This window comes from Brienomyrus brachyistius, chromosome 11 (assembly GCF_023856365.1).
Source record: "Brienomyrus brachyistius isolate T26 chromosome 11, BBRACH_0.4, whole genome shotgun sequence".
In the NCBI taxonomy this organism is placed as follows: domain Eukaryota; kingdom Metazoa; phylum Chordata; class Actinopteri; order Osteoglossiformes; family Mormyridae; genus Brienomyrus; species Brienomyrus brachyistius.
This window is the reverse complement of record NC_064543.1, coordinates 20239454-20265809: the sequence shown is the minus strand read 5'-3', so window position 1 is coordinate 20265809 and position 26356 is coordinate 20239454. Positions and strand designations below refer to the sequence as shown.

At 42.6% G+C, this 26356-nt stretch overlaps 2 protein-coding genes across 2 annotated transcripts; both read left to right on the top strand.

The window, feature by feature from the left end:
• Nucleotides 1-8343: 8343 nt before the first annotated feature.
• On the top strand, nucleotides 8344-15604 carry LOC125751865 (aspartate aminotransferase, mitochondrial). Its single transcript, XM_049031255.1, has 10 exons — nucleotides 8344-8503; nucleotides 11280-11436; nucleotides 11772-11900; nucleotides 12048-12107; nucleotides 12294-12455; nucleotides 12636-12740; nucleotides 12851-13001; nucleotides 13283-13448; nucleotides 13545-13695; nucleotides 14298-15604. Exons 1-10 carry the CDS (start codon nucleotides 8421-8423, stop codon nucleotides 14418-14420), a joined length of 1287 nt encoding a protein of 428 aa, XP_048887212.1. The 5' UTR covers nucleotides 8344-8420; the 3' UTR covers nucleotides 14421-15604.
• Nucleotides 15605-17193: 1589 nt separating this feature from the next.
• On the top strand, nucleotides 17194-26286 carry slc38a7 (solute carrier family 38 member 7). Its single transcript, XM_049031436.1, has 11 exons — nucleotides 17194-17315; nucleotides 18416-19037; nucleotides 19278-19476; nucleotides 20128-20272; nucleotides 20476-20574; nucleotides 21045-21102; nucleotides 21222-21336; nucleotides 22019-22166; nucleotides 22556-22755; nucleotides 22880-22934; nucleotides 23164-26286. Exons 2-11 carry the CDS (start codon nucleotides 18798-18800, stop codon nucleotides 23279-23281), a joined length of 1377 nt encoding a protein of 458 aa, XP_048887393.1. The 5' UTR covers nucleotides 17194-17315; nucleotides 18416-18797; the 3' UTR covers nucleotides 23282-26286.
• The last annotated feature ends 70 nt before the right edge of the window (nucleotides 26287-26356 follow it).

The window sequence follows — 26356 nt, the reverse complement described above, 5'->3', positions numbered from 1 at the left end:
TTTTAAAAAAACAAATTAATAAATACTTTGGTATTCAGACTTAAGCTACATAAATAATATTCAAATACAAATAACCTTATCACTGCACAGATTTTAGGACTTTTCTCCCAATTGAGGAGGTACGTATCAGTTGTAGAGGCTGCCTTCTCCATTTAAATGCTGCTGTAAGCTTCAGTTTGACACTGCGAGCTCGCAGCTTCCACACCGAAGGGTTTAAACACAACCCCAAAATCGACGATTGTCCATATTCACGGCTTCCCTGTGATTTTCTGCAAATGCTCAAGAATCTCTCATCCTCACGCTGACATGCGACTGAGAGCATAGGGCAAACATGCTCCTGTTAATCAAATTCATATTTTTATATGAGGGGATGGGCAACATTTGTGCTCTTTACATTGTTGATATTATCGTCTTTATTTAGCACACATTTTAATACGAAGTGAAGTATATATTTTTGAGAAAGCGTGGTCAGACGGTCCCAGCGATCCAACGATCTTAGGCGTCCCAACACACCAACCCCAAAAACACACACATTACATGAGCACTAGGTCCAGACTCAAATAGAAGAAGGAAAAAGCAGGCAGGATGAGAGTTTGAGTTAGTTAGAAAGTTGGATGCCCTGCGTTTCATACTTCCAGATAATACAAAACACCTACACCGTTATCGTGTAGGACACACGTTTCTGGGCTCCCTAAAACTATCCTGGAAGACTTCGACAGTATTCCCTGTGGAAGATACCTGTTTTAAAAACGAAGGTTGCGATCTACAGACGCTTTGCCTCAAAAATATGTAAGTCAGTCTTTGCACGCCGATGCTTTTAAAGCTAATCTTAATAATTTAGCACGGATTCTTGAAGGAGGTACTTATCAATTAATCATCAGCAGTTTTACTGAAAGGGCTGCGGTTTAAAACAGAATGTATTTCATACAGTGAAAACTCACTTAGACATACTTATTTATTTAGGACAACTAGTATCTTACTCATATTGACAAAGCTGGTAACAGACATTTGCAGAAAAATATTGCGGATAATAAAACACATACATTTAATTTTTACTACCACTAGGAAGGGAAATAAAAAAGGTTCCTAATTCTGATTTTGACACAGGATGAGGGGGAAGTTTGTGTTACGGGTTTTAATTCTTGGAAAAATCACACACATACAAAAATCCACTTACACAATGACTTACAGCTCCACTAGTCCATTCATTTTCCATAACCGCTTATCCAATATAAGGTCACTAGGCATTGCGATTGAAAAACATTATGTAACTCTAAGCCATATATCTGCAGTGGCTTAATTTGATAAGCACCAAGCCCCATAATGATAAATGATAGAATCTATAATGGTATTTTTACAATAACTATCCGATCAAAATGCATTATTCAAATAAACATCAGCTGCAGTTTCCCAACGGTGACCCCCAAGTCTGCACCCTGTGTTATAATTCAAGCCGTGTTCACACGTCTGAAGCGACGGCACAACTTTTCCCTATAGTCGTAAAAATGAAACAGAGCGAGTTTTGCGGAGTTTGATTAAGTATGACTGACAGGGAGTTTACAGAGAAGCAGATGGGAGCAAATCCTCAGGGAGTTACAGGATGCCAAGCTCTTCAGCGTTTCATCCCAGACGCTAATCCGCACTCCCACTGTATGACAGTAAAGAGCAGGATTGAATGCTGTCGTGTTTGTTTTCAATCCTTTTCAAAAAATACAAATCTTTGCGTCTTCGCTCCTGTTTTTCTCCTGTTTCGCACGCCATGCACTCCCCCTTTCCTCCATCCCCCATTAACCCTGAGAGGAAGATGACATATTCGCTCGAACAGACTGCGGCCATTACTCACAGACTGTGGGGCTGCAGTCATGGGCATCTGCTTTGGGGAGCCCGGCCAGCTTAACGCAGATGATTCTAGAACCATTTCTATTATGATTTCCCCACAGAAAGACATGACAGCCCAAAAAGGCCACACAGTAACCCAAGAGACAAAACAGGCCTGTTTGCCGGTTTTGATCATACATGAATGGACTCAGTAAAACTTCAAATGCACAAGGGGAACATGGCGAACAATTAAATTACAATCAGAATCAATTGTGTTTAGTTATTGAGGAGTAAAAGCAATCCACAGCCATTCGGTTTGCACCAAGGAGAACCCTCTTCTTTTCTATCATACCGTACCTCAAATTAAAGCTACTGCAAATGAAATTAACAGTTGAACCGTCTCCTTCTCTAATTCGGAGATTCAGAGGGCAAGTAAATACTAAAAAGGGAGAAAGAAATTACACCATTTGAGGCTTTGTTTCAGAGTTAGCGCCATATCACGGTTTTAGAATGTTTGGTGCTAGAACTTACAGCATCGTTCGGTTTTCATGGCTAATGCCGTGTTTTTGGTTTCAGAAATGTCAGATTCGCACATCAGTGCTTAAATCCAGAACAGACTTCAGCTCCAGCAACACAACAGAAGGTTCTTAATTTTTTTTTTTCTTCTAAAAACCAAGGAAGTGTTATACGTGGGTTCATCCACTCGTTCCTCCAGTGCGATTGCGTTCACTATTCCGTCTCTGGGCAAGAAGCTTATTATTTCAATCTGAGTGAGAGCAAAGGAGAAATTAAATGAGGTTTTGGAATTTGTCTCTATTGGAGCCTGTGCCATCACCCTACTATACTGTTATTGAACTAGGATATTTCCTGTCTGCTCATGCTTTCGTGGGCAACAAGAGCAATGCCCATCTCATCTAAGTGTTAATCAGTGGCCAAACCCACAGGCTAATTTAAAATAACACTTATATATAAGTATCAAAGCAAACATGCAGAATGTAATGATATGTGATAACCTGTGTACAAACACACACACACACACACGCGCACACACACACACACACACACACGCACACACACACACACACACACATATGCACACACACACACACACACACACACACACACACACACACACACACATGCACACACACCTTCTCAGATAATGTATCTATATCTTTTTTGTGGATTCTCAACTCATTTCTATGGGGAAAACCCTAATCTCAACTATGACACCCTTAACCCCCACCCAGCCCTAACCTTAACCATAAGTGACCAAATCAAAATACAAGACTTTTCTCATTTTTATCTATTTAAATTTCATTCCCAGATTTTTGTTATATCGAGTTCCATAAAAATGTCCCCACAAAGTCAAAATAACAGGTTTTTATCACATTGTGGGCAGGGCCGTAGTCAGCTATGCGGTCACTGAGGTCTGGACCTTGGTCATTTTATACAGTAAGAGCTAAAAGTAAAAATTGGAATTAAATATTCACCTGAATAAAAAATTAGGGTAACAAACATTTCACATAACTAATTAATTTTAAAAAATAAAGAGCTTATGAAGGGGACGGTATCAGTACGAGACTCACCTCCCACCCTGGGTCTTGGACCTCACTGTATTTCAAACTCTGACATGTTCCTTAATTTTGGGAACATGACATGCACCCCCCCCCCCACACACACATACACACACACACACACACACACACATATATGTATATTCATACATTTAGGCTAACAAACATAGATTTAAAGTCCGAAGCACACTTAGAACCACAGGTCGCATAGTTATGAGTCCTATATTCAGTGAATGTTTTACATAAGCCCTGGGAAACGCCTTTACGTTACAGTTTGTAACGTAATGTCAGCCGACATTAATCTTTGGGTCTTTATTTAATTTCCCTCCTTCTTATATGGCCAGCAGGAAACTTGCAGCCTGTGCAGTAATTTGCTATCATTCTTTCATCTATTAGCGGCGATGCCTTTAACATGCCTGTCATCTTAGTTTTATCTGGAGTAGCAGATACATCAAGGCATAACGGACACAATCCAACACACTACAATGTAGGCCTATCTAAATCATTAAAAATCGTCCTGCATGCATGCACAAATGTGCTTGCTTGAGTGACCAGAAACACGCATGTGTTTCACAACAGGCAAGCTACTAACGACACATACATGCATAAAACAGCCACAGGCCACAAACGCAAATTTCAAGGTGCACGCATTCATCCACTTACCGCAAAGAGTAACAGCGCCATCTATAGGGAAAAGTGAAGAATTTTGCTATTCACGGAGAAAATGACGAGAGTAATAGTTCGGAATTTTTAATAACTTCGTTCATTAATGAAACTGGGCAGTACCGAGCCAAAAGTAAGCTTCACTGCAATTGTCAATCCTTTAATAATCTATAGGAGGTGTTCAAATATTACGTATTTTTTCTAACACTTTTGAGTCTTTTTTGAGTATGTGTTTTCATCTTAAATGAGCAGTCATAAAATTACGGTATTTATACCTTATTGGTAAGTTTTTATTTTTGCACGCTACCTAGTAGAAATGTCACAGATGAAAAAGGCGTTCTGGGTGTAGTGTTGCGTGCTATGTTTATTTTTTATAAAACATTGTGCAACCCCAGGATTAAGGGTTGGTTGGTGGGAGTCATCAATTATCAAGATACAACAAGAGAAAAAACGAATCGTTTAAAGGTAATTAATCACCCATAATCACAGACATTCACTGACGAGGCTGAAGTTAGCTGCTTATTCGGCAGCTTTTCATTCGCAGGATCCACGCCACCTTAATTAAATAGGTGATGCTGTTTCGACAGAATCCTGTAGAGGGCACTGTGTGCGCTAAATCGAAGGCACCATGCTTACGGCATTTAATCTTACTAATAAAATAATGATAATTAAAATGTTTTTGGTCACACGGCCATTGGCTCTGAAATTAAATAATATTAACTAAATTCAGAATTGTATAATTATTATCATTATTTGAAAATATGTCACTGTACATTTTTGAACGTAATGCCCTCTAAAATTGATAGATTAAAACCTACTGTACAAGCAATGCAACAATAAAATTGCAAACTGAGTTGTATGCTGTTCAGATGTTCAGATATTATTATTAGATATTTCACTGTGCATTTTTCAACTTAATGCCCTCTGAAATTGGTACTCTGTCACTAAGACCCACTTACAAACAATGCATTTTCTGCCCAGGTTAAAGGCTTCTCATTCAGATAGTGCTCACAGCTGCACATGCTGTGCAGTTTACAATAAAGACATTTTATAAATACAAAACAATGTATAGAAAAATGTTTAAGCTGTAGCACATACATTCATTTCATGAATGAATTTCACAAATCTCCCTGTAATGAAAATGTGAAATTACCTAGGCTTAATGTGATATTTCATTTGTAAAACACTATCACCATATGAGTAGTGAGCCTTAGAGTTTGAATTCTTCCCCTGCTTGCAGATGTAAACTGCATGTTGAAAATCGTCCCAAAACTGATTACACCAATAATCAGCAAGGCACTTGGCATCATAGGTCATGGTAGAGTACTTGCATAGAAAAAAGTTATGCAACTTATTGAATCTTTCCATTTTTTCAAAAACAACAGAATGGGACATAAATGGGGGTGTCGGACCCGTAACCAGCTCAGATGAGGGGGCTGCAGCCTGCGCTGGAACCTGATACAGAGGGGTGGGATGAACCATGGCTGGAGCTGAAGATGGGTGTGGAGCTGGGCTTACAGGTGAGACTACACATGGTGACGGAGGAGGAGAGTCTGTAAAAAAAGATGGGGATGGAAAGGAGGCAAAAGAGGATGGGACTGGTGATGGAAATAAGTATGAAGTGGAGGAGAAGGCTGGTGAGCAGGGCTCAGGCTCTGACATTGATGGAGTTCTGTTACTGAAGCATAGTGGCTTCCGTAAGTCCTTTGTAAATGGCCCCTTCTGTTTTTTGGATTTCTTTATTTGTCCTGATCAGCCTCCTGCCGTATTTCTACGGCATGCTGTGCCCTGCTGACCCCTGCTGGTTGCCACTGGGATGGGAGCAGATCCAGTGACAGCAGACACGGTTAGGGAGTTGGTACTGGTTTGTCCTTTGGGATTATAAAGACAGGGGACAGCGCATTTACTTGAAGTGAATCCTTATATCACTGTACAACAAAACTACATCACAGATATCACACTTGGCAGTCAGTATTGCACATTGAGAAAAATTCTGCCATCTTATCGGATACAGGAAACACATGCTTGGGAGACTTATGCGCTGGTCTTGAATTGGGCTGCCTGCATTTCAGCAGGGGAACTTGACCTATAAAAACACACCATGTAGTGCACAGATTCCCTGATATGCAGAATTTTAGTGAAAAACAACATCGGAAAGGTTCACATGCACCAAATATAGCAGCTCACTCAATCCAATTGCTGGCATCAACAAATGACTATTAAATTAAATCATTGATATATCTTACAATTTCCATAAATTGCATTATTTCTTCACTCTCAAGGTACCAAAACTAAGATTTCTGCTTCTTTCTGATTACAATATGGGGATATATTTACCTGTGACCTTATCGTTTGATGACTTTCTGTGATGTTCAAACAAGCAGAAAAGAGCCCCGTATTTTTACTGCTTCATGGTAACAAATCACTGTTGGGCTAAAGGTGAACCATTTTATTATTTAGTATCCTAAGACATTTAGTTCCAAAATAAGATAGTTATCACAGACTGCAAGATTCAAGACCAGTCAACCCTATTCTGACTTTCATTCTTTGAGTGCTGAGATATTATGGGCATCATTTTGCCGTCCTTACCATGGCTGACTGAACCGGGGATGTCTTCCGGAGCAATCCGGACACTGACGGCCCCATTTGGCAGGAACCAGTCAATTCTCTGGAGGTAGACAGTCGCGTTCAAGGCAGACATCTTTCGCGTCGTATATCTTGCTGGGAAACTGCAAATCTGAGCTGCTTTGAATGTTCAAATCAAAACTCTAAATGGAATTAGAATTGTTATGATGCGGTTGCTAAGATTAGTGTCAGCGCGCTGCAAAGTCTTCAAACACTTTAATCAAATGACAAGACACACGATCTACATTTACATACATGGGGAAATTAATAGACGCACTGCAAATTTAGAAGGTTCATGTAAAACAGAAAACCACTGAAAAGCCGCTCACAAAACAGTTGTGAAGTTTCTGGGTGACAATGAAACAAGACAGACCAATTATGGCTGGGCTGTATATAAAATGTTTAAAAAAAATGTATATATTATCAAAATTAGATATAGGATGACACAATGCGATTTATTTCGATATGATTCTGTTGTTAGTTAGGTTAGGTTGCTATTAATGATATAGGTTTTAAAGAAAGAGTATTTTCTGTAACGAGTTATACTATTCAAGGTCACAGGGGGTCCAGAGCCTACAGGCACCAGGCAGGGCACACTCACACATGCACACTCACACATGCACACTCATACATGCACACTCACACATGCACACTCACACATGCACACTGAAGGGGAATTTGCTGACTCCAAAGAAGCTCAGAATGTTTTTGGGCTGTGGGGGGAAACCAAAATAATCCCTACAATGACATGGGAAAAACATGCAAACTCCACACACATACACACACACACACACACACACACACACACACACACACACACACACACACACACCCTGATGCCTAACATGGGAGGCAACAGCACTAACCACTCTACCACCATGCCACCCTTTACCAGCAATAGATAGATAGATAGATAGATAGATAGATAGATAGATAGATAGATAGATAGATAGATAGATAGATAGATAGATAGATGGATGGATGGATGATTAGATAGATAGACAGATAGACAGATAGATAGATAGATAGATAGATAGATAGATAGATAGATAGATAGATAGATAGATAGATAGATAAAGAATATATGAGAAATGAAACATACCATCCTATACTGAAGTTAATTAATTTTAATTAAAAGAACAGCTTGATTTCAGAGCTAGTGGTGTGTGACCAAAAACATTTGGATTATTAAAATGCAATATATATATATATATATATATATATATATATATATATATATATATATACACACACACACACACACAGATATATATATATTGAATTATTAAAATGCAATGCTGAAAACATTGCGCCTTCAACATATCTTGCACCGCAGTCTTGTCATTCGTTGTGTGTGTGTTTGTGTGCGTGGGTGTATTTGTGTGTGTGTGTCTGTGTAGACTTCACACCATGTGTAGTATGACATACGATTTATCTATTAACCTAAAACTATGACGTATGCATCACTTAATGTATCAAAACGTTGGCAGTTGTGAAGTTCAAATAACAAGTCGTCATGCTCCCGTGGTCCGCCTAACGCACGGTCTACAGGGGACCCGTTGCTGATCCGGTGGAGTCTAGCTTGGTGGCGCTGTGTAAATATTCTCTTCCTTTAAGCCCATTTCCGCAACAGCAAAGACCCTCTTTACGGTGGACGTGCGTCTCTTCGTCTTTCCAATGATAGTCTGACCTATGTTAGCTACCTACCCTTCAGTCTCCTGACTTCTGTCACACGCAATGGCTTTGTTGAAATCCGGCAAGTTTGTCTCCAGCCTCGGGGCTTATTCCCCCTACATGGGCGTTTTACCCATTCGAGCAAGGTATGGAAATTTGCAGTTTCGGTATGGAATGTATTTTTTGGCGCACTGACTGTACAAATGTGAATGTCCACTAGTCATCGCTTTATTCGGTTAGGGGATCCTAAACTTTAGAGTGACCCTTTCCAACGGTGAGGTATTGAACCAACTGCAAATACTCTTATTTATCAGCACGATAAGTATGTTGCATTTTAAGTATTGGAGTGTAATTTATCGCTTGCCTGGCTTCTCTTTATGGGATAGTTGTGCACACACACGCCTCTGCATCCGTACTGACACTTGACTAATAATCAAGTTAACATGGCGGTACAAACGAGGTGTCACTAGTCAAGGTTGTAATAAAGTTAGCTGCAGTGAAGGATAGCAACGTTTTAAAATGTCGATTTGTAACGGATTTATTGTCATGTTTCAGCCTCTTCTGCAGAAACGTGATACCAATATGACTTGCATATACAGGCCTGCACATACACATAACTGAGTGAAGTACGATCACACACTGATCACTGACAACGAAGTATTATCTCCATGATACCCTCCTCCGGACAGCACTCACGCTCGCTTCCTCCGTTAGTCATGGGCGTAGCCCCGTCGCTTGCCTCTGATTGGCTGAAGGTGACTTCAAAAATTCTCATTGGTCGACTTGTCCAGCGGCTCGATCTAGCCCTATTACCTGTGAATTAGAGGACGAATTGTAATGATATATGTGAATTCGACTTCAATTACAGTGTAAAACAGTTGTGTTTGGTATAATACTACATTGAGATTAAAATTCCGCTTTAAACCAGTGTTTATGGTTGGCTATTTTATAAGATGAACTGGATATACAGAACGAGATTAGTGTAAAATATGACTAAATTCAAAGACAATGTACATAGTCCAAACAGATTTTAAAAAGTAGGCTGTACCCAAACAGAACGTTAAGAATTATGGAAATAAATGAATGTAGTGTAGAAAATCGATGGATGAAAATAAATAAAAATAAATCAATGGGAGGTATATGCAGTAAATGTGTGGAGATTGTGGGGCAAAAACAAGAACTATTTGTGCACGTGCTAATTTCCATGTGATTGCTACAATAAACAGTTAATGGTATTTGAGACCTCTGGCTGGCCGTGCCTGTTACTTTTCTGTTTACTGCCCTTTCTGACTGCTATACATAGAAAAGTATCGTACTGGAAGGGTAACTTGAGAGGGTAGGAGAGCACGCCGTCATGCTCAGCGGCCATCAAGCCATGCCTTGCATAATTTACTTTCCGTTCTGAAACATTTTCTCTTGATTAACACATTTCCTGGTCTCCTCCTTTTTATAAGCTTTTTCAGAAATGACATCACCCTGCTAAGCACCACGTGCAGTGGCTCATTCATGGCAGGAAGTGTGTGGTGGTATTCGGCATAACATGCACGCCTTTAAAAAAAATCCAAATGCAGCTGGGGGCGATGTACTGTTTTTAAGCCATATACTAAACACATCCTACAACACGCATTTGTTAACTACCGTTGGACATAATTTGGTGTTATAACTTTTAAAACGGCGCTGGTATTTAAACAGTACGTGAACTGGTATAAAAAACACGCACACAAAACGAAGGTTGACATTTAATACCTTTTTATTTCGAAGACAAATGTGAACGTCAAATTGAACAATATATTCACACCTCATATTTTATTTAAAATATAAATACAATACCCAAAATATCAAATGCTGTGCATCCCTCTGCTCACAGTTGTATCCTGTGCCTTGCCAGATGTTTCATTATATTTGAAATGTCCCCTCCTTTACATGCAAATATTTTTGAAGATTTGTTGCCCATCCAAGTGTTGGAATCCTTTCAAGTGAAATACAGCAGCACTTTAGACCAGTGGCAGGCAGCCCTGGTCCTGGAGTGTCCAGTATTTTTTTTTTTTTTTTTTTTTTTTTTTTTTATCTTATCTGATGAGTTTCTGTCTGCCTGAGATCAGGTGTGGTTCATCAGAGACCAGGTGGTATGGAAAACCTGCTGGACACTGGCATGCCAGGATCAGCGTTGCTCACCCTTGCTTTAGAATGTTCAGCTTTTGGCATTTTAACCAGGTGTATTGTAGCTACTAGCTATCTGTAAGCATCTGCTAGATCAGAACAAGAGTAGTGTTAGCTAGCGATGGCATGTAGCGAGGTGCAGTGATTCTTCTGTTACCTGAGCATCAGAGGGCAGATATTTCAGTCAGCAGTTTAAGCATTTAATGCACTGAAACCTGTGTTGCAGTACAGTCAGATACATACCAGTCGTACAGAAACCGGTTCTATATTTGCACCAGATTTCGGTACCTGACCCTAATGTTCACAGGCCCCGTTGTAACACACTGGCTGAAATTTCTGGCATGCGTGTGACACTATAGGGGGTCTAAAAAGGTCCTTGCTGTAAACTTGCTGTGTAATCCAAAAAGGAATCATGGGTGGTTAAGTGTTACAGAAACCACATTATGCAACATACACACATACTAATAAACACTCTTGTAAAAATAATAGATTAAGTGGCACAAGTTAAGCAGTACAAACTGTTGTTTAAAAGTCCTAATTCTAACTGTAATCAGTAGTTAGAAATTTTGTATTTATTGAGGGAAACCCTGTTCTGTTTGGGTGGTTGGAAGGTGATGGACGTCTTTAAGCTAATGCAAGCAGCACAGTTTGGAGTAGGAAGCTCATTGTAAGTGTCAAACATTAAGGGGATCTTTCTGCTTTGTGTGACCTAGTGTAGGTCTTTATATATATAATTTATGTTATGCTTAATTTCTTGTCCAGCTCATGGTGGTCAGAGGTTCAAATGGGCCCACCTGACCCCATCCTGGGGGTCACTGAGGCTTTCAAGCGAGATACCAACCCCAAGAAGATGAACCTGGGCGTGGGAGCGTACCGAGATGATCAGGGAAAGCCATACGTGCTAAGCTGCGTCCGTAAGGTGGGCCCCCCCCCCCAGTCCATTTTTTAATGATTTTTTTTTTTTAAGTAATGCTAAGCCTTTGTGAATTGAGATCCCTTCATATAACATATTTTTAACAGCCTTGTCCAGATTATCGATTCAGGTTACACATTTTTAGCTTTGTTCTGAGTATCTTGCACAACCCTGGTTTATGGTCAGGGTAGTAAAGTTAATGAAAATGAGTAAGTTAAAGTTTTTTTTTTTTTTTTTTAATAAGTTAAAGTATCAGTGAAATTATTTATTTATTTATCCCCCCCCCATATCCCTCATGATCTGAATTGACCCCCCTGTATGCCACCTGCGCCCTTCCCCAGGCTGAAGCTCTGATCGCTGAAAAGAAGCTGGACAAAGAGTATCTGCCCATTGGGGGCCTCGGGGAATTCAACAAAGCATGTGCAGAGCTGGCCCTGGGCTCAGACAGCGAGGTGCTGAAGAGCGGCAGGGTGAGCACTCCTCCTTCAAAGGGGCGACCTGGGTCTTGGCAGAGCGAGGGAACAGGGCTGTGTTACCTTTACTTTTATTGCTTTGACTTTTCGTTGTGTCTGGGGAGGGTAAATGGTCTTGAATTAATTTTGATCTCTCCCCCCCAGAGCATTACTGTTCAGTCAATTTCAGGAACTGGATCACTCCGAATTGGTGCAAATTACCTGGTATGTCAACAATCCCCCCCGCCAATGTAATCTTCTTATACCTTAAATGTTATGGGGCTGTGAAACCGTTCAGGGTGGTCAATCATAGGTAACATTGCGGAGTACCCTAGTTAAAGGCATTACCATACATGGAGGAATGAACATAACGAATGACACTGACAGGGTGATTCCCCCTCCCTGCCCCAGTCCCGCTTCCACACAGTGGCCCGTGACGTGTACCTGCCCAAACCCTCCTGGGGAAACCACACCCCCATCTTCAGGGACGCCGGTCTGCAGCTGAAGGCGTACAGCTATTATGACCCAAAAACGTGTGGCTTTGACTTCAAGGGAGCCCTGGATGACATTTCGGTAAGACTGTGGGGGGTGTGTTTAACTCTAAGATGAGATCTGGTTTTGGCCTTCAGGTTGCTTTTGTGTAAAAAAAAAAAAAAAAAAAAAAAAAAAAAAAAAAAGCATTACAACTGCTATGCCGTGCATGTCAGTTGCAGTCAATGTCATGGTTTGCTTTGCATCGTTGTTTTCTGTCAGAAAATCCCGGAGAAGAGCATCATCATGCTGCATGCGTGCGCCCACAATCCCACGGGGGTGGACCCCCGGCAGGAGCAGTGGAAGGAGATCTCCGAGCTGGTGAAGGTGGGTCTCTGCTCTGCTGGGTGGGCCTGCCGCCCTGCTTACTGACACAGCTGGCTAATTTCATCTGTAATCAACCCCCCCTTCCTTCCACTGTCACTCCTGTATCTCAGAAAAGAAACCTCCTACCATTCTTCGACATGGCGTACCAAGGCTTTGCCAGCGGGGACATTGACCGCGACGCTTGGGCCGTGCGCTACTTCATCGAGCAGGGCCACAACGTCCTCCTGTCTCAGTCCTTTGCCAAAAACATGGGACTTTATGGTGAGCCTCCGATTGGCTCTGGGGAAGGGGTGGAGCCTGGGGACAAGGATGTAGAGGGAGCAGACAAAGTATGGGTAGAAGCCTTCAGAACCACCGGAGTTGGTATCGTACTGAAACCTGTGTAATTGGGGGGATTCAGGCAGGCAGTACACCCATTTTCTCCAGAGGAATGAAGAATATTAGGTGATCAGTTTTGTCATGAGAATCTAGCTGGGATTTTAACTGGGACCCTAATGTGACAGTGAGGTGTGGCTCACCTGTCCCCTCGATGTCCTGCCCAGGTGAGCGTGTCGGGGGCTTCACAGTGGTGTGCAAGGACGCCGAGGAGGCCAAGCGCGTAGAGTCGCAGCTGAAGATCCTCATCCGGCCCATCTACTCAAACCCACCCATGAATGGCGCGCGTATCGCTGCCACCATCCTCAGCACTCCAGAGCTGCGTAAGGAATGGTGGGTCGCGCCGATGCCCCTTATCCCCCCTTTTCCGATTGGCACGGGCCGCTGAGCCTGTGTCTGACTGCCTCGACCTGTCTGCTGTTGCCCCAGGCTGCAGGAGGTGGACGGCATGGCCAGTCGCATCATCAAGATGAGGGAGCAGCTGGTGGCTAACCTGAAGAAGGAGGGATCCACTCATAACTGGCAGCATGTCACCGACCAGATCGGCATGTTCTGCTTTACAGGCCTGAAGCCCGAGCAGGTATCGCTGTCGCACTGCCTGAGGGGTGTTGGTGTACTCTTACCAGGAGTGACTGCTGAGCAGGATATGCAAGACAGTATTATTTAGTTCCTAACAGCATCAGAATCATACTCTAAACAACAAATGTTGTATTCAAAAGACTGTGATCCTCATGAAGGAGGAGTTGCACACCTTAGGGCAAACTCTGCTCTATGGCATCTGCTTTTTAAGGAGGAAGTGTCTTCGTGAGATCATAGAATATGTTTGCACTAATAATCGTAGAAGGTAACTTGGAGTGTAAACTGCCACAGTTTTTTTGGGGGAAAAAGGTGAATGTGTGTGGTGAAATACTTTTCACACCTGCTTCAGGGATTGTTCAAAAGTGAAATGCATAATATAAAGGAAAAACAGTATGAAAAGAGAAATGATTAAATTTGTTAAAGACAAACATTAAGCAATGATATGGTAATTATTTACTTATAAGGGCAGTGATCAAAAAAATGAGAGGTGAGGAATAACATTAAGTGTGCATGTTGGTTATTGGTTGGGGGTCCTCCTGTAGTGTACAGACAGCCTGTGAGTGGAAAGTTGTTCTGAGTTTGCACATGTGTGGATGTGTCTAGGTGGAGCGCTTGACGAAGGAGTACTCGGTCTACATGACCAAGGACGGCCGCATCTCCGTGGCCGGGGTCACCTCTGGAAACGTAGCCTACCTGGCACATGGCATCCACACTGTGACCAAGTAACAAGCACCTGGGAGTCGCACATAGCAGTACAAGAAATTCTAGAGAACAAGGAAAAAGAAGAAAAAAATGAACAGTATCACCTTTAACGTATTTCATTCTTTATCTCTTCAACCCAAACATAGACCTATCAGTACTTGACTTCATAATAATGGGCACCTTAGTCTGTTCTGAGACTGATCAGGATGTTTAATCGTTTTCTTGCACATCTGCCGGGAAAGGTCAAAGGTCATTATGTTCGTTTCAGCTTCTGGTAACAGTTTCTGGTAACTCTTCTTCTAGGTCTGGCACCGAGACGTCCCCGCTTTCGGTTTTATGAATATTGGCTTGTAGGTGGTCTTAATGTTTAATGCATGAATAGAAAATCTACATACTTCGTAATTTTTTTTCCTGGAAACGTTCAGTGTGTTTACAAGGCACTTAACTGAGGGGCATACGCCTTGGTTTTAACAAGGAAATGCCTGCTCAGTCATCTTGTCTAAATAATGAATATCTAACTGTAGAAATGAACTATTTGCTACCCCTTTGATTAAAAATATAGTGATTGACATTTGTAAGCTATCCCATCTCTGTTAAAAATAAATGCTAATTGGTAAACCAAAGTAGTAAATATAAATGATCAGTTAAGTGATGGCTGCTGCTGCTTTGGTGAACTGCTAGTAATAAGTTGGCCACAATGTGTGCTGCTGTGAAACTGCTTTATCACATATGAACATCCAAAATCTGTGACTGGGTTCTCCTCCCTGCCCTCGTTAGGAAACTCAAGCCGCTAACACTCCAAAAATGATCTTCTCCAAGCACACTTTTAGATAATTTATTTTTCCCTGGGAGGTACAGACCAGGCCTTGCAGCATATAGCAGTCATGGAGAAGAGCTGTTACCTTTTAATTAGCCAGTGGTTAATGAAGGGGCTAATTTCCACACCCACCCAACGTCCAATTTGACCAAGATGTGGATCTGTTTTCCAACGTTTTAAGCCACATCTAAAAGGTGCAGTGCTGTAATGCTGTTTAAAAGACCATGTTTGCAATTGTATCGATTTTCAGTCTCTTAAAGGATTACATTTGAGGTTTATTTACCTCCAAGGTAGTACTTGTAAACATCAAGGGTAAATGTAGTATGAATGACATCCACAATGTGTGCATTTTCAGAGTTCATTGTGAATAAAAGTGAGCTGTAAGACCTCATCTGTATTGTGTTTTGCGTGTGTCTGGGGAGGGGGGGGGGTCCCATAAAGTAAGATTTCTCAGTTGGATTAACTTAAAATAGAAGTCCAATAAGTTTCTGGGTAAGGAGTAGTCCTATTGGACATCCATTAGAGCCAAAAATATCTATATGCACACAGTCCATGTCAACTGAACATGTAACAAAACATTGGTATATTCAACTTTAAACTTAATGTCTCCTGTGACAATACTACTTTGACAATGAGATTGTGTACGTTGATTGCACATCTGACAAATCACGTTTGTCAGTTCAACTTTAAACTGTACTTGCGTGTGTTGTATATGTTGCTTTTCTTGTAGTCCTGGGGCCTGTACTACGAAGCGGGGTTACTGGCTTGGATTTAAGGTAGTATGGGCAAAATGTAAGTGAATGAACATGAAGTCCATTTAAGCCATGGTACCTTAAATCCAACAAGTTACCCGATAAGCCAGTAACCCCGCTTCGTAGAACAGTGTTTACAATGTCTTCGTTTTTTCATAGGTATCCAACAATCCAAAAAGGCTACTTCTGTCAAAATCAAGTTATCCTGTCCTACACAGTCACATAGCTCAGCTGCATTACCTGAACATGCCTTTTTAAAAATTATTTTAATGTATGAAAATTTGCTATACAATTAAACTTTGACTTGAATTAGTCTACTTGGGATGTCAGGGACAGGGAGAATAATAAAGCAGGACAAAAAGCAAAACAACAAACATCAGGACATTCATAACAGTCAAAAGACAAGGAGAATGACACTGACGAAGTGTTCATATATCTGGCAATTAAACAGTCAAATGACAGAGCGTGCTAAGACGACAGAAGTACGGTTTAAAGTTTAATTGACAGACAAATGTTTTGTCAGGTGAGCAATCCATGTAGATAGACAATCTTATTCTGTCACAGCTTAAGTTAAGATCAAAGTTCAACAGGCACACAAATGTTTTTTTACATATTTAGTCGACAGGCACAGTTCGCTATTGACATATTTTTGGCACAAATGGGAAACCAATATGCATGTCGACATATTTTGGCACAAATGGAACCCCATAACTTTGTACCAGTTTGTTTGGTAGGGAACAGCCGGTAGACTCCAGTGGTAAAAGAAAGCTTTGTAGCGCCAAGTCTCAACATAGGACTGTCCACTATAGCCGCGATGGGGGCAACTTTGGCTATCCTGAAAACTGTCGCTAAAACAACATACATACTGCTATCATTAAAATGATCATATTATGTTATATCCTTAAATGTGACTTCTGGAAATAGTGTCTTCATGGACCCCCTAGCTTTCGGGCGGCCCAGGGGCTACCTAACCTTGTCCTATGGTAAATCCACCCCAACTCTTCATGCCTTCTGTTCGTGCATCCTACGATGGCTCGTTTCTAAATATCATGTCATAAAGGAATTATCTCTAAAGCTATTAATGAGTCGTGTATGGGGGCCTTGTTTTATATGCTTGAAGAAAGGAGTACCACCCGTATTTTATCAAATTACCGAACTCACAGTCAAACGGCAAAACACCCTACGTTACCGAAACCTCCGTCCCACGCGCTCACTTCCCTCGCTTGACGTCAAAGATCACATGACCGCCGACTGTCACATGATTGCTTGGTTAGGATCTGCGAGGAACTGAAAATCAAAACGTCGGCGATCTGGGATGCTGGCGTTGGATGTCCCTGCTAGCCGTGGACGGTAAAGTGGCTGTTTTTTTGCACGCTTAATTATGTTATTTTTTTTCTCTAGATATTAGCCTGTTTGTGCTTTGATTATTGAGGCTGACTAATAAATGAAGAAACTAAGGTCAGTAGCGTCCATAAATCGTGTCAGTGCTCACGAAATGATCTATTGACCGATATAAGTTCGAGTGATTGTTGACTTGAATTAGATCATGGAGGCACCCAAACATGCCGCAAAGTCAATGTGATTTGACGCAATTACTCAGAAATTCAGCTACACCCAATATCTTCACTTGTTTTCTTGCTATTTGCTGCTGACGATATTTGGTTAATTATTCAGCCAGCCTTCCCTGCAGAATCGAAAAGTGATTGAATGTGGCTATTTTCTGAGTAAGAAAGAAGTTTAATTTCGTTTCAGCCGGGACATTGTGGCGAGTTACCTGTTTCTTGCACCGAATACAATAAAAAGAAAGACTACATTATAGACGTGTTAGATGTGTTAAAAACATGACGCATTTTACTAGTCAAGTATTTTGACTTAGTACGGCTAATCCTCTCAAAAGATTAAGGACGACTGACTTTTTGGTGTTTTAATAATGCCGGGTTGCGATTATGCAGTATAATGAAGCTCCGGATCCGTTCACCTGACTCTTGTTTAGCAGATCAGGCTAACTTTGAGGCACTAAATAGTTATACTGCCCCTCCCAGCGCACATTAATAACTGGCACATCACTCTTTCATCTTTGCCTAACAAGTTGAAATACCATGTGCTGTAAATGACTGCCGTGACACACCTTGTCATTTCCAGAGGACGTGTATATCTTGTTACATGTAACCCAGCAATACCCACAAATCACGACACAACATTCTTTCTCTTATATCCAGCTGTGTAATTGCAATCATTTTATCTGATTTTAATTAAAGTGTGTAAAAAAAAAATAATAAGTATAGTAAACTCTTTATGCACATATAAGCATTTGTGGTGTAAGTGAATCACTTAAGGCTAAATTATATGCATAATCAGCTTCTTTTCAACATTGGATTTTGTGAAATGCCACCAGAAGCAAGATTTTGTGGAATCCGCATGTGCTGACGAAGCTCACATTCTGTTTGTAGGAAGAAGGTCTGGCGAGCTGATCCCTGAGAACATGGAGCTTCGGTTTTGTAACCCATAATCAGGATGCTTCTGGGACTGATGCCACTCCTTCTGACCAAAACACTCTCTATCCTCACATCCCCACACACCTATTTACCAGGGATTGCACTACATCCCGCCTGTTAAGGGAGACCCAGCAGTGCCCTGTACTCCACAAATACCACTGTACATTGGTTATTGTAGCGAGGGTGTGGCTTTAAAGGACCACTCCAATCACTGTCAAGGAAGGGTGCTACCTCAACCCTACAGTGGGTGTTCTGGGAAGAGGCACGATTGAGGACTGAACTCTGTCGGTCAGGCTTGTCAGCTAGGGTTGACACCCACTGAGTGCTGCCTGGGGTAATGTCCCGGCCAGACATAGGCATCAACAGCGAGGATGCCGGAGAGAGGGCCTGGCTTCTACAGAGTCCCAGCGTGGATGCCACGCCCCCTGAAGGTGCGGAGGAGGGCCGGCGTGAGGGGACCTCACCTGTGGGAGCCGTCTTCATCGTGGTCAATGCCGCACTGGGGGCCGGCCTGCTCAACTTCCCTGCTGCTTTCAACCTCGCTGGGGGTGTCACGTCCGGAGTTTCACTACAGATGGTAATGTCACATGACTCCCCAGTAAAGGCACATGCGTCGAAAGTAAAGCAGGTCTTTGATTTGCTGGTGTTTCTGTGCTTGTCTTGGCATAGCTTCAGTTAGCAGTATATGGATGTGTGCAGGGTAGGTATAAGGTCAGTGTCTTCGTGAAGGACTCCAGCCCAGCACTGTCACACAGGAGATGCTGGTGCATGCACTCTGCTCCTGGTAAAGACATTTCCTGTCGCTCTGCTCCTGCAGTGCATGCTGATCTTCATCATCGGCGGCCTGGTCGTCCTGGCGTACTGCTCCCAGGTCAGTAATGAGATCACCTACCAGGAGGTGGTGCGGGCCGTGTGTGGCCGCGTGACGGGGGTCATCTGTGAGGTGGCCATTGCCGTTTACACCTTCGGCACCTGCATAGCCTTCCTCATCATCATCGGAGACCAGCTGGACAAGCGTAAGTGGGGCGCTGAGCATTCTGCTCTCCATAGCCTTGTTACCTAATAGCCTCCCGAATTAGTTGGTGCCTTTCAGTATCATTCTTACACCTACTGGGGTAGAATTGAGTGTCATGAAAGGTGGATGGTGTGTGGTTCAGTGGCTTCGGCAGTTCAGAACGTCGGCAGTTCGGTTCCCAAGGTGGGCAGAGTAACTTCGCTGTTGTGCCCTTGAGTAGAGCTCTTAACCTCCAATGACTCAAAAAAACTACCATTACTTTGGATAAAAGCATCTGTTAAGTAAATGTAAAAGCTCTCTGTGCTCTCGTCTCTCATGGGCTGTGATATTTTATTTTGTGTCTGGGTTCAAATTGCCACACTGAAAATTTAGCTGAGACCTGGGGCATGATGATATGAAAATGTAAACCGGTGCAGTAATCCAAACCATCATCGAGGTGCCCCAGGGCTCTGACTCCAGGGAAACATGCTTTGGAAATTGATTATTATTGGCTCTCCTGAAACCAGTCATGCAGTTAGGCAATTGATAGTTGTCCATTTGTTTAAATATTCTGATAGCTGTATGGTTTGTTGGTGGCTCACAGCATTGGATTCATATTCGGCTGATATAGTGAAGGATGATGTAAGGATGTCTTGTGTCCCCCCCGGCACAGTAATCGCTGCAGTGGCCCAGGAGACTGACAGGACTGTCAGCAGCACTTGGTACACTGACCGCAAGTTTACCATCTTCCTGACGTCTGTGCTGATCATCCTGCCCCTCTCGATTCCCAAGGAGATCGGCTTCCAGAAATATGCCAGGTGGGGTTGCGTGTGGGACCAAGGAAGCTTTTCCATCTGCTCATCCTCCCATCAGAATGTTCTGCGTCATTTCGAGATTTTGGATGGGGGTCGGAATCTTGGTGTGAATGTTCCCAAGAAGTGGCTAAATCATTCGGTAATAAGAAGTGTTTGTTACAGTAAGGAATTACCGTAATGCTTAGATGTTCAACTTTGCTTTTCAGTGCCGTGAGTGTCATTGGCACCTGGTATGTCACTGTCATCATCATCATAAGGTACATATGGCCAGACAAAGAGGTGTCCCCTGGGTACATTTCCATCAGGTAAGCTTAATTCCACTGATCGATGCTTCTTCTGGGATTTCCAATCGTGAGTGTGCTGCACAGGCCTCTGGAACAGGGTTTTCTCCAATTAACTGGAACAATCCATGGTCATTTACATATGCTTTTATTACTTTTTATTAATGTATAAGGAAACGGACTGGTCAGCGTTCCCCATTGTTTGATATTGACATCACCGGTCTGTAATTAAATTCTGTAAATGCTGAAAGGAGACCCATATGTTCTCTGATTCTTGTGTCATAAGAGCTCCCCTTCCTAACTGTGTGAGAGCTAATTACAATTGAGGAGAAAATGAATGGGAGGAAGCAGTTTGTCCCTTATGACCAAGTCTGGTGCTGATGGTCACCTCATCCATAATTGACCTCTACTGGTGTGGCTCAGTGATAACTTCAAAAAAGTCTGGAATTTTGTTGTGTTCATGGAACCTCTGAAACTGTGTGTTGTGTCTGTAGACCCTCCTCCTGGACCGCAGTATTCAACGCAATGCCTACGATCTGTTTTGGATTCCAGGTACTGTCTTCCTGTTGCATGTTAACTCTCTTGTTCTCCTTAGCATTTAGTTTTGTTTCATCCTTCCGTGCGGCTGTTTGTCTCCCTTTCTGTACCACCGGTTCCTCCTTCTGCCACAGTGTCATGTGAGCAGTGTCCCAGTATTCAACAGTATGAGGAAGCGGGAGATCCGGCCGTGGGGCTGGGTGGTGACCTTGGCGATGGTCATCTGCCTCTTCGTCTACACCGGCACAGGTGCGGGCTCACATACTCGTGCCAACCACCCTTTCGTTTGCAAGACGAAAGTAAGGGTCAGGTGCTGAGCTCGGAGAGTCACGTCGGAACTAGAAATATTAGTCCTGTGCATTGCGTCATCAAAGTTTGAATTATTTCCCCCTCATGCAGAAGCCTTAAGAAATGTAGACACAATCAGTAAATCCATCCACACATCTTCAACTCCCTTCTCCTAGCAGGTCAGAGCGGTGTCCATATTTCTGAAGTTTCTCAGAATCGCCTCCAGGAATCTCACTAAGAGTCTCCCTAGGATATGAATTTGTCCTACCTCAGAGCAGGATGTGAGAAGTGCTTAAAAAGCTTCCTGCACTCACTTTCAGCTTGGAGTTGGAGTTCATGTTTGAGTGAAAATGACATCACAATTTCACAACATCCTGAGCAGACAAATGGCATTAATGGTGGCATTTTGTAGTTCTCCTTTGATATCGTGATAGTGATTTGTAGTCCTTTGACAATACACAAATTATGTATTGTTGTTATTGTTATTAATATTGATGATGGTAGACAGATTTTGGCAGACAGCACATGATTTCTCCCAGACATGCTTACTACATCCCCTATTAAATCCATGATATGTGTCGTGCAGTTTCTCGATTGCAGTACTTCTTTCACTTCAAAGCCGTGAATCTGCCTTTTCTCCTAGGAGTCTGTGGCTTCCTGTCCTTTGGCTCCAGCGTCAGCCAGGACGTGCTGATGTCCTACCCGTCCAACGATATCGCCGTGGCTGTCGCCAGGTTCTTCATCATCATCTGCGTCGTCACGTCGTATCCCATCCTGCACTTCTGCGGCAGGTACGGCGCTCTAGTTTTTAAGGGGTGTGGTAGAGTCAGGCGTAAGGGAAATTTTGCAGTACCTCTTCAGGGTCAGGTATATGTCTGTGTCTTTCTGCGAGTGGCACACCTCAGACAGGGACACCTGGGGGCGGGTTTGTCCCCTCCCCCTCAAAAAGTCCCCCCCTCCCTAGATGTTTCAAAAATTAAATAAATAGTCAGTACAGTGAAAAGATCATAGCTAGCTGGCTGGTTAGCAGAACGTGCTGCTTCAGCATCTCCCAAAAAGGGGACGCATCTATTTAATATTTGGTGCAGTGACTGTTTGTGGCCAACAGAGGGCCACTGGGGACACCCACTCGCAACAGAATATTTCACGGTTAAGTGTTGCTTCCTTACCTGACCTGCAGGGCGGTGCTGGAGGGTCTGTGGCTCCGGTTCCGTGGCGAGTCCATGGAGGTGGACGTGGTGAGGGAGCGCCGCCGGCGGGTAGCGCAGACCGTTCTCTGGTTCTGCCTCACCCTGATCTTGGCTCTCTTCATCCCTGACATCGGTCGTGTCATTTCCCTCATCGGGGGCCTGGCCGCCTGCTTCATCTTCGTCTTCCCTGGTACATGGACACCATTTTTGCCTTATCACTCTATTCTTTTATCCCTTCATGTAATATATAATTCTAGTTCATATTTTACACACGATGGCGTGATGGTCAGTGATCGTTAATGTATTTTTTTCAGGCTTATGTCTGATCCAGGCTAAGCTATCTGAGATTCAAGAGGTCAAACCAGCAAGGTGAGCTCAGCCGTCCACATGACTGCTTTAATCTAAGTGGGTTTTCCTGGATTTTTTGAGACTTTTCAAGCATTAGTCTTAAATCGCCTTAGCAAACTGCCTATTAAAAATCCAAACAACTAATAAGACCAACGTCTATGTGTGTGTGACACTCTGTCATAGCATGGGTACAGACTGAAACATCTCTCTTGTCACCCAGCTCTAAGATAAATGCTTGTGTTTTCCACAGCTGGTGGGCCATGGTGTCTTATGGTATCTTCATGGTCACCGTCGGTGCTTTCATCTTTGGCCAGACAACCACTAATGCCATCTTTCGAGACCTCATCCACCACCCTGGCAGCAACTAGACAAAGAAGTCAAAGAAGTCGCCCATACACTCATACAGTCTTATACGTCTGCCTCTGAGCCCCCCCTCCCCCACCAGCTGTGAGCCTTCCTTGAACCCCCCCCCGCCCCTGACCTTTTTGTGCTTTATGGATGGTCCCTCCCACATTCTGCCTGACCACTACCCCAGAAAGAAATCCAGAACAGGACTGATGCTGCTGCTACTACAGCAGCTAATCCTCATGATGTCACTTTTACTATCTGTCAGGATTCTTGGGGCCTGAAATTGGCTCATTCTGCCCAAAGAGCGCAAGAAGGGAATTGGCTTGGTTCATGAATGAGGCCATTAAATGGATTTATCAGCAAATTTGTGTTCATGAACATGCATATGTTATAGTAATGCATCAAATTATGCCGTCCTCTTGAAAAAGAATTGACTTGATTGTTTTGAAAAGGCTTCCCACACTGGAGATGAAGTGACCACAAATATTCATGCCAGGGAAGAGAATGAAATATAATTTATATATTTTTTTGGATCAGAAATGACCTCATTAAGTATTCATAAATTATTTGATCTAGTTAGTATCTTGTTTTTCATGTTTACATGTTACCACCTAATGCTCGGGGCAAGTCTGTGGTTTTCCTCAGGGGTTATAGAGTTGACGTTAAGTCATTTTGACTTTGGGTGCAGTCTAGGTGGAGTAACCGGAGTGTTTTCACTACTGCCAGCATGGGGCGTGAGTGTGTCGCACATGCAGGACTTGGTGCTATGGTCATGGCACAGTGCAATATGAAAGACTGTTGTCAGAAATGCATCTTCAGTTTGATGTTGCCAGAGCATCAAGGATCATACTAAACCGATGCATATTATAGAAATGCCTTCCCTTTCCTATAAGTACAGTATATGAATTTAAAGACATTGTGTCAACATGTGTTTTCTGTTGAGAGATTTTGATCAGGTGATAATTGGCGGCTCTTGCATTTTGGCCAAGAAATAAAAAGGGATTTTATTAATACGCAAGTTCCAGATTTACAAAAAAAAAATAAAAAATCATTAGGAATTTAAGTAAATCTTGTTTTGGGGCCGTGAATGTGATTATATTCCTTACATGTTTTTTTTTTTTTTGACTGAGTTTAGCTTTCTTGCCTCATTGTTGCTGGTGTTTGGCTTAAACCAAGTCTTAACTGTCACAATTTCGAGTAAGATTCCCGAACTTATGGTACTTTGTGTAGTCCAGATAGTCCAAATATTCTGCCCAAAACTGACAGGTCTGCTAGAAAAATCATGCAATTCAGTGTAATTCTTAATATGAAGCCAGTTAAATTGTTTTACTGCAATATTTCTTCCCTACATCGTGCAACTGTTAGAAGACTGGTCTCCTTAATGAGCACAACAGAGGTTTCAAGAAAAGTAATTCACCTTAAAAGGTACCATGGATCGTGCTTGAATGTAATACATGTGAATGCTGTGCAGTGTGGAGGTTGTACCTCTACGTTCTTCCCAGTGGATTTCTGGGGCTCATCAGGGGTGTCTTCTTGTTCATACTCTATTCAACACTTGCGTGCACTGGGTGTTAGGCAGAGTCGTAGGGTTCACTGGCTGTGGGGAGTCTATTGGTGATGAAAGATCAACTGATGTTGACTTTGTCGATGATGCTGTGATCTTCGCGATGTCAATGGAGGTTCTGATCAGGGCTGTTGAGAGACTGAGCAAGGAGTCTGAGTGCCTGGGCTTGCGAGTGTCCTGGATAAAAGCCAAGATCCAGGCCTTTAATGACCTCTTAGGCATGGCCATCAGCAGTGTGCCTGGAGAGTGAATGTCGACCACGTCGAGAGGTTTACTTACCTCGACAGCGACATTCATGGTTCAGGTGACTCTTCCTATGAAGTCAATAGACAGATTGGGAGAGCATGGGGGGGTCATGGAGTCACTGGAAAGGGGTGTGTGGTGCTCCTGATATCTTTGTGAGAGGATGAATGTCCAAGGCTTTAGAGTCCTGATGCTCCCTGTCTTGCAGTATGGCTGTGAGACATTATCCAATGAGCTGAGACGAAGACTGGACTCCTTTAATACTGTGTCTCTTTGGAGAATCCTTGGGTACCACTGGTTTGACTTTGTGTCGAACAAGAGACAAAGAGTCCCAACTGAGACACATTTATTGCATTTTGAGGGAGCGTCAGTTACGGCACTATGGCCATGTGGCACAGTTCCCTGGCTCACAGGATCCTCGTTGCTGAGGACCCAAGCGGCTGGATCAGGCCAAGGAGACGCCCACATAACACCAGGCTATGGCAGACAAATGGCCATTTCTGGAGGGTGGGACTGGACCCTGTGTCAGCCTGGGAGGTTGTGTGATGGGTGCAGCAACACAGTGTACCAGTGCATGCTCCCCAACATGACCTGACCTCACCTGGGTGAGGACATTAATAGGGCATTCATGGGTTTTGTACTTTTCATGGTTTGTTCAGTATCAGTGTGTGGTTACACATGTTACTGGAATCATTCTCAAAATGTTGATTGTATTTGTATGGCCCAATAAAGGAACAGGCCTGACAAGGAACAGTTCGATAGTGATTTATTGTTCTGTTACAAAATTAGTCATTTATAAATGCAGAGACACGTGGCACTTAGTACTATTGTTGTATTTCATCAGTTTACCCATGACTGTTTTGGGATGTAAACATCGCATTCTTGGAATAGGACTGTTTTACTAAGATTGCTTGCTAAGGATAACACACTTTCCCTCTCACAGTTATCAGGGAACGTGGAAATGTGCATATATAACAATGGTACAGCAATCATAATGGTATATGTGCATATACTTATAACAATGGCTCAACAATCAGTTATGTTTCCATTATGCCTTGACTTTCTGAGATGTTCAAGGGATTTGTAAAGCGTTTTAGCAACAGTTCTTGAGCTGAATTGTTTCCCGTTTTTTAGATTAATATTTTCATATCATGACTGACACGTGAGAGGCATACTTCTAGCCTAAGGAACAATAAACTATTGTAAACTGTTTTTTAATTATGACAATTTCAGTAGAAGTGCGATACAATTGGATTTAGGACTTATTCAAGATAAAAATATAACAGCA

Bases quoted from the DNA above. Each gene is read 5' to 3' on its own strand.
- LOC125751865 (XM_049031255.1), top strand. From the start codon at position 8,421: ATGGCTTTGTTGAAATCCGGCAAGTTTGTCTCCAGCCTCGGGGCTTAT. The intron at 12,456-12,635 runs GTAAGACTGTGG...GTTTTCTGTCAG, and splicing joins GAGCCCTGGATGACATTTCG to AAAATCCCGGAGAAGAGCAT. The intron at 12,741-12,850 runs GTGGGTCTCTGC...CCTGTATCTCAG, and splicing joins AGATCTCCGAGCTGGTGAAG to AAAAGAAACCTCCTACCATT.
- slc38a7 (XM_049031436.1), top strand. From the start codon at position 18,798: ATGTCCCGGCCAGACATAGGCATCAACAGCGAGGATGCCGGAGAGAGG. The intron at 19,038-19,277 runs GTAATGTCACAT...CTGCTCCTGCAG, and splicing joins CCGGAGTTTCACTACAGATG to TGCATGCTGATCTTCATCAT. The intron at 19,477-20,127 runs GTAAGTGGGGCG...CCCCCGGCACAG, and splicing joins CGGAGACCAGCTGGACAAGC to TAATCGCTGCAGTGGCCCAG.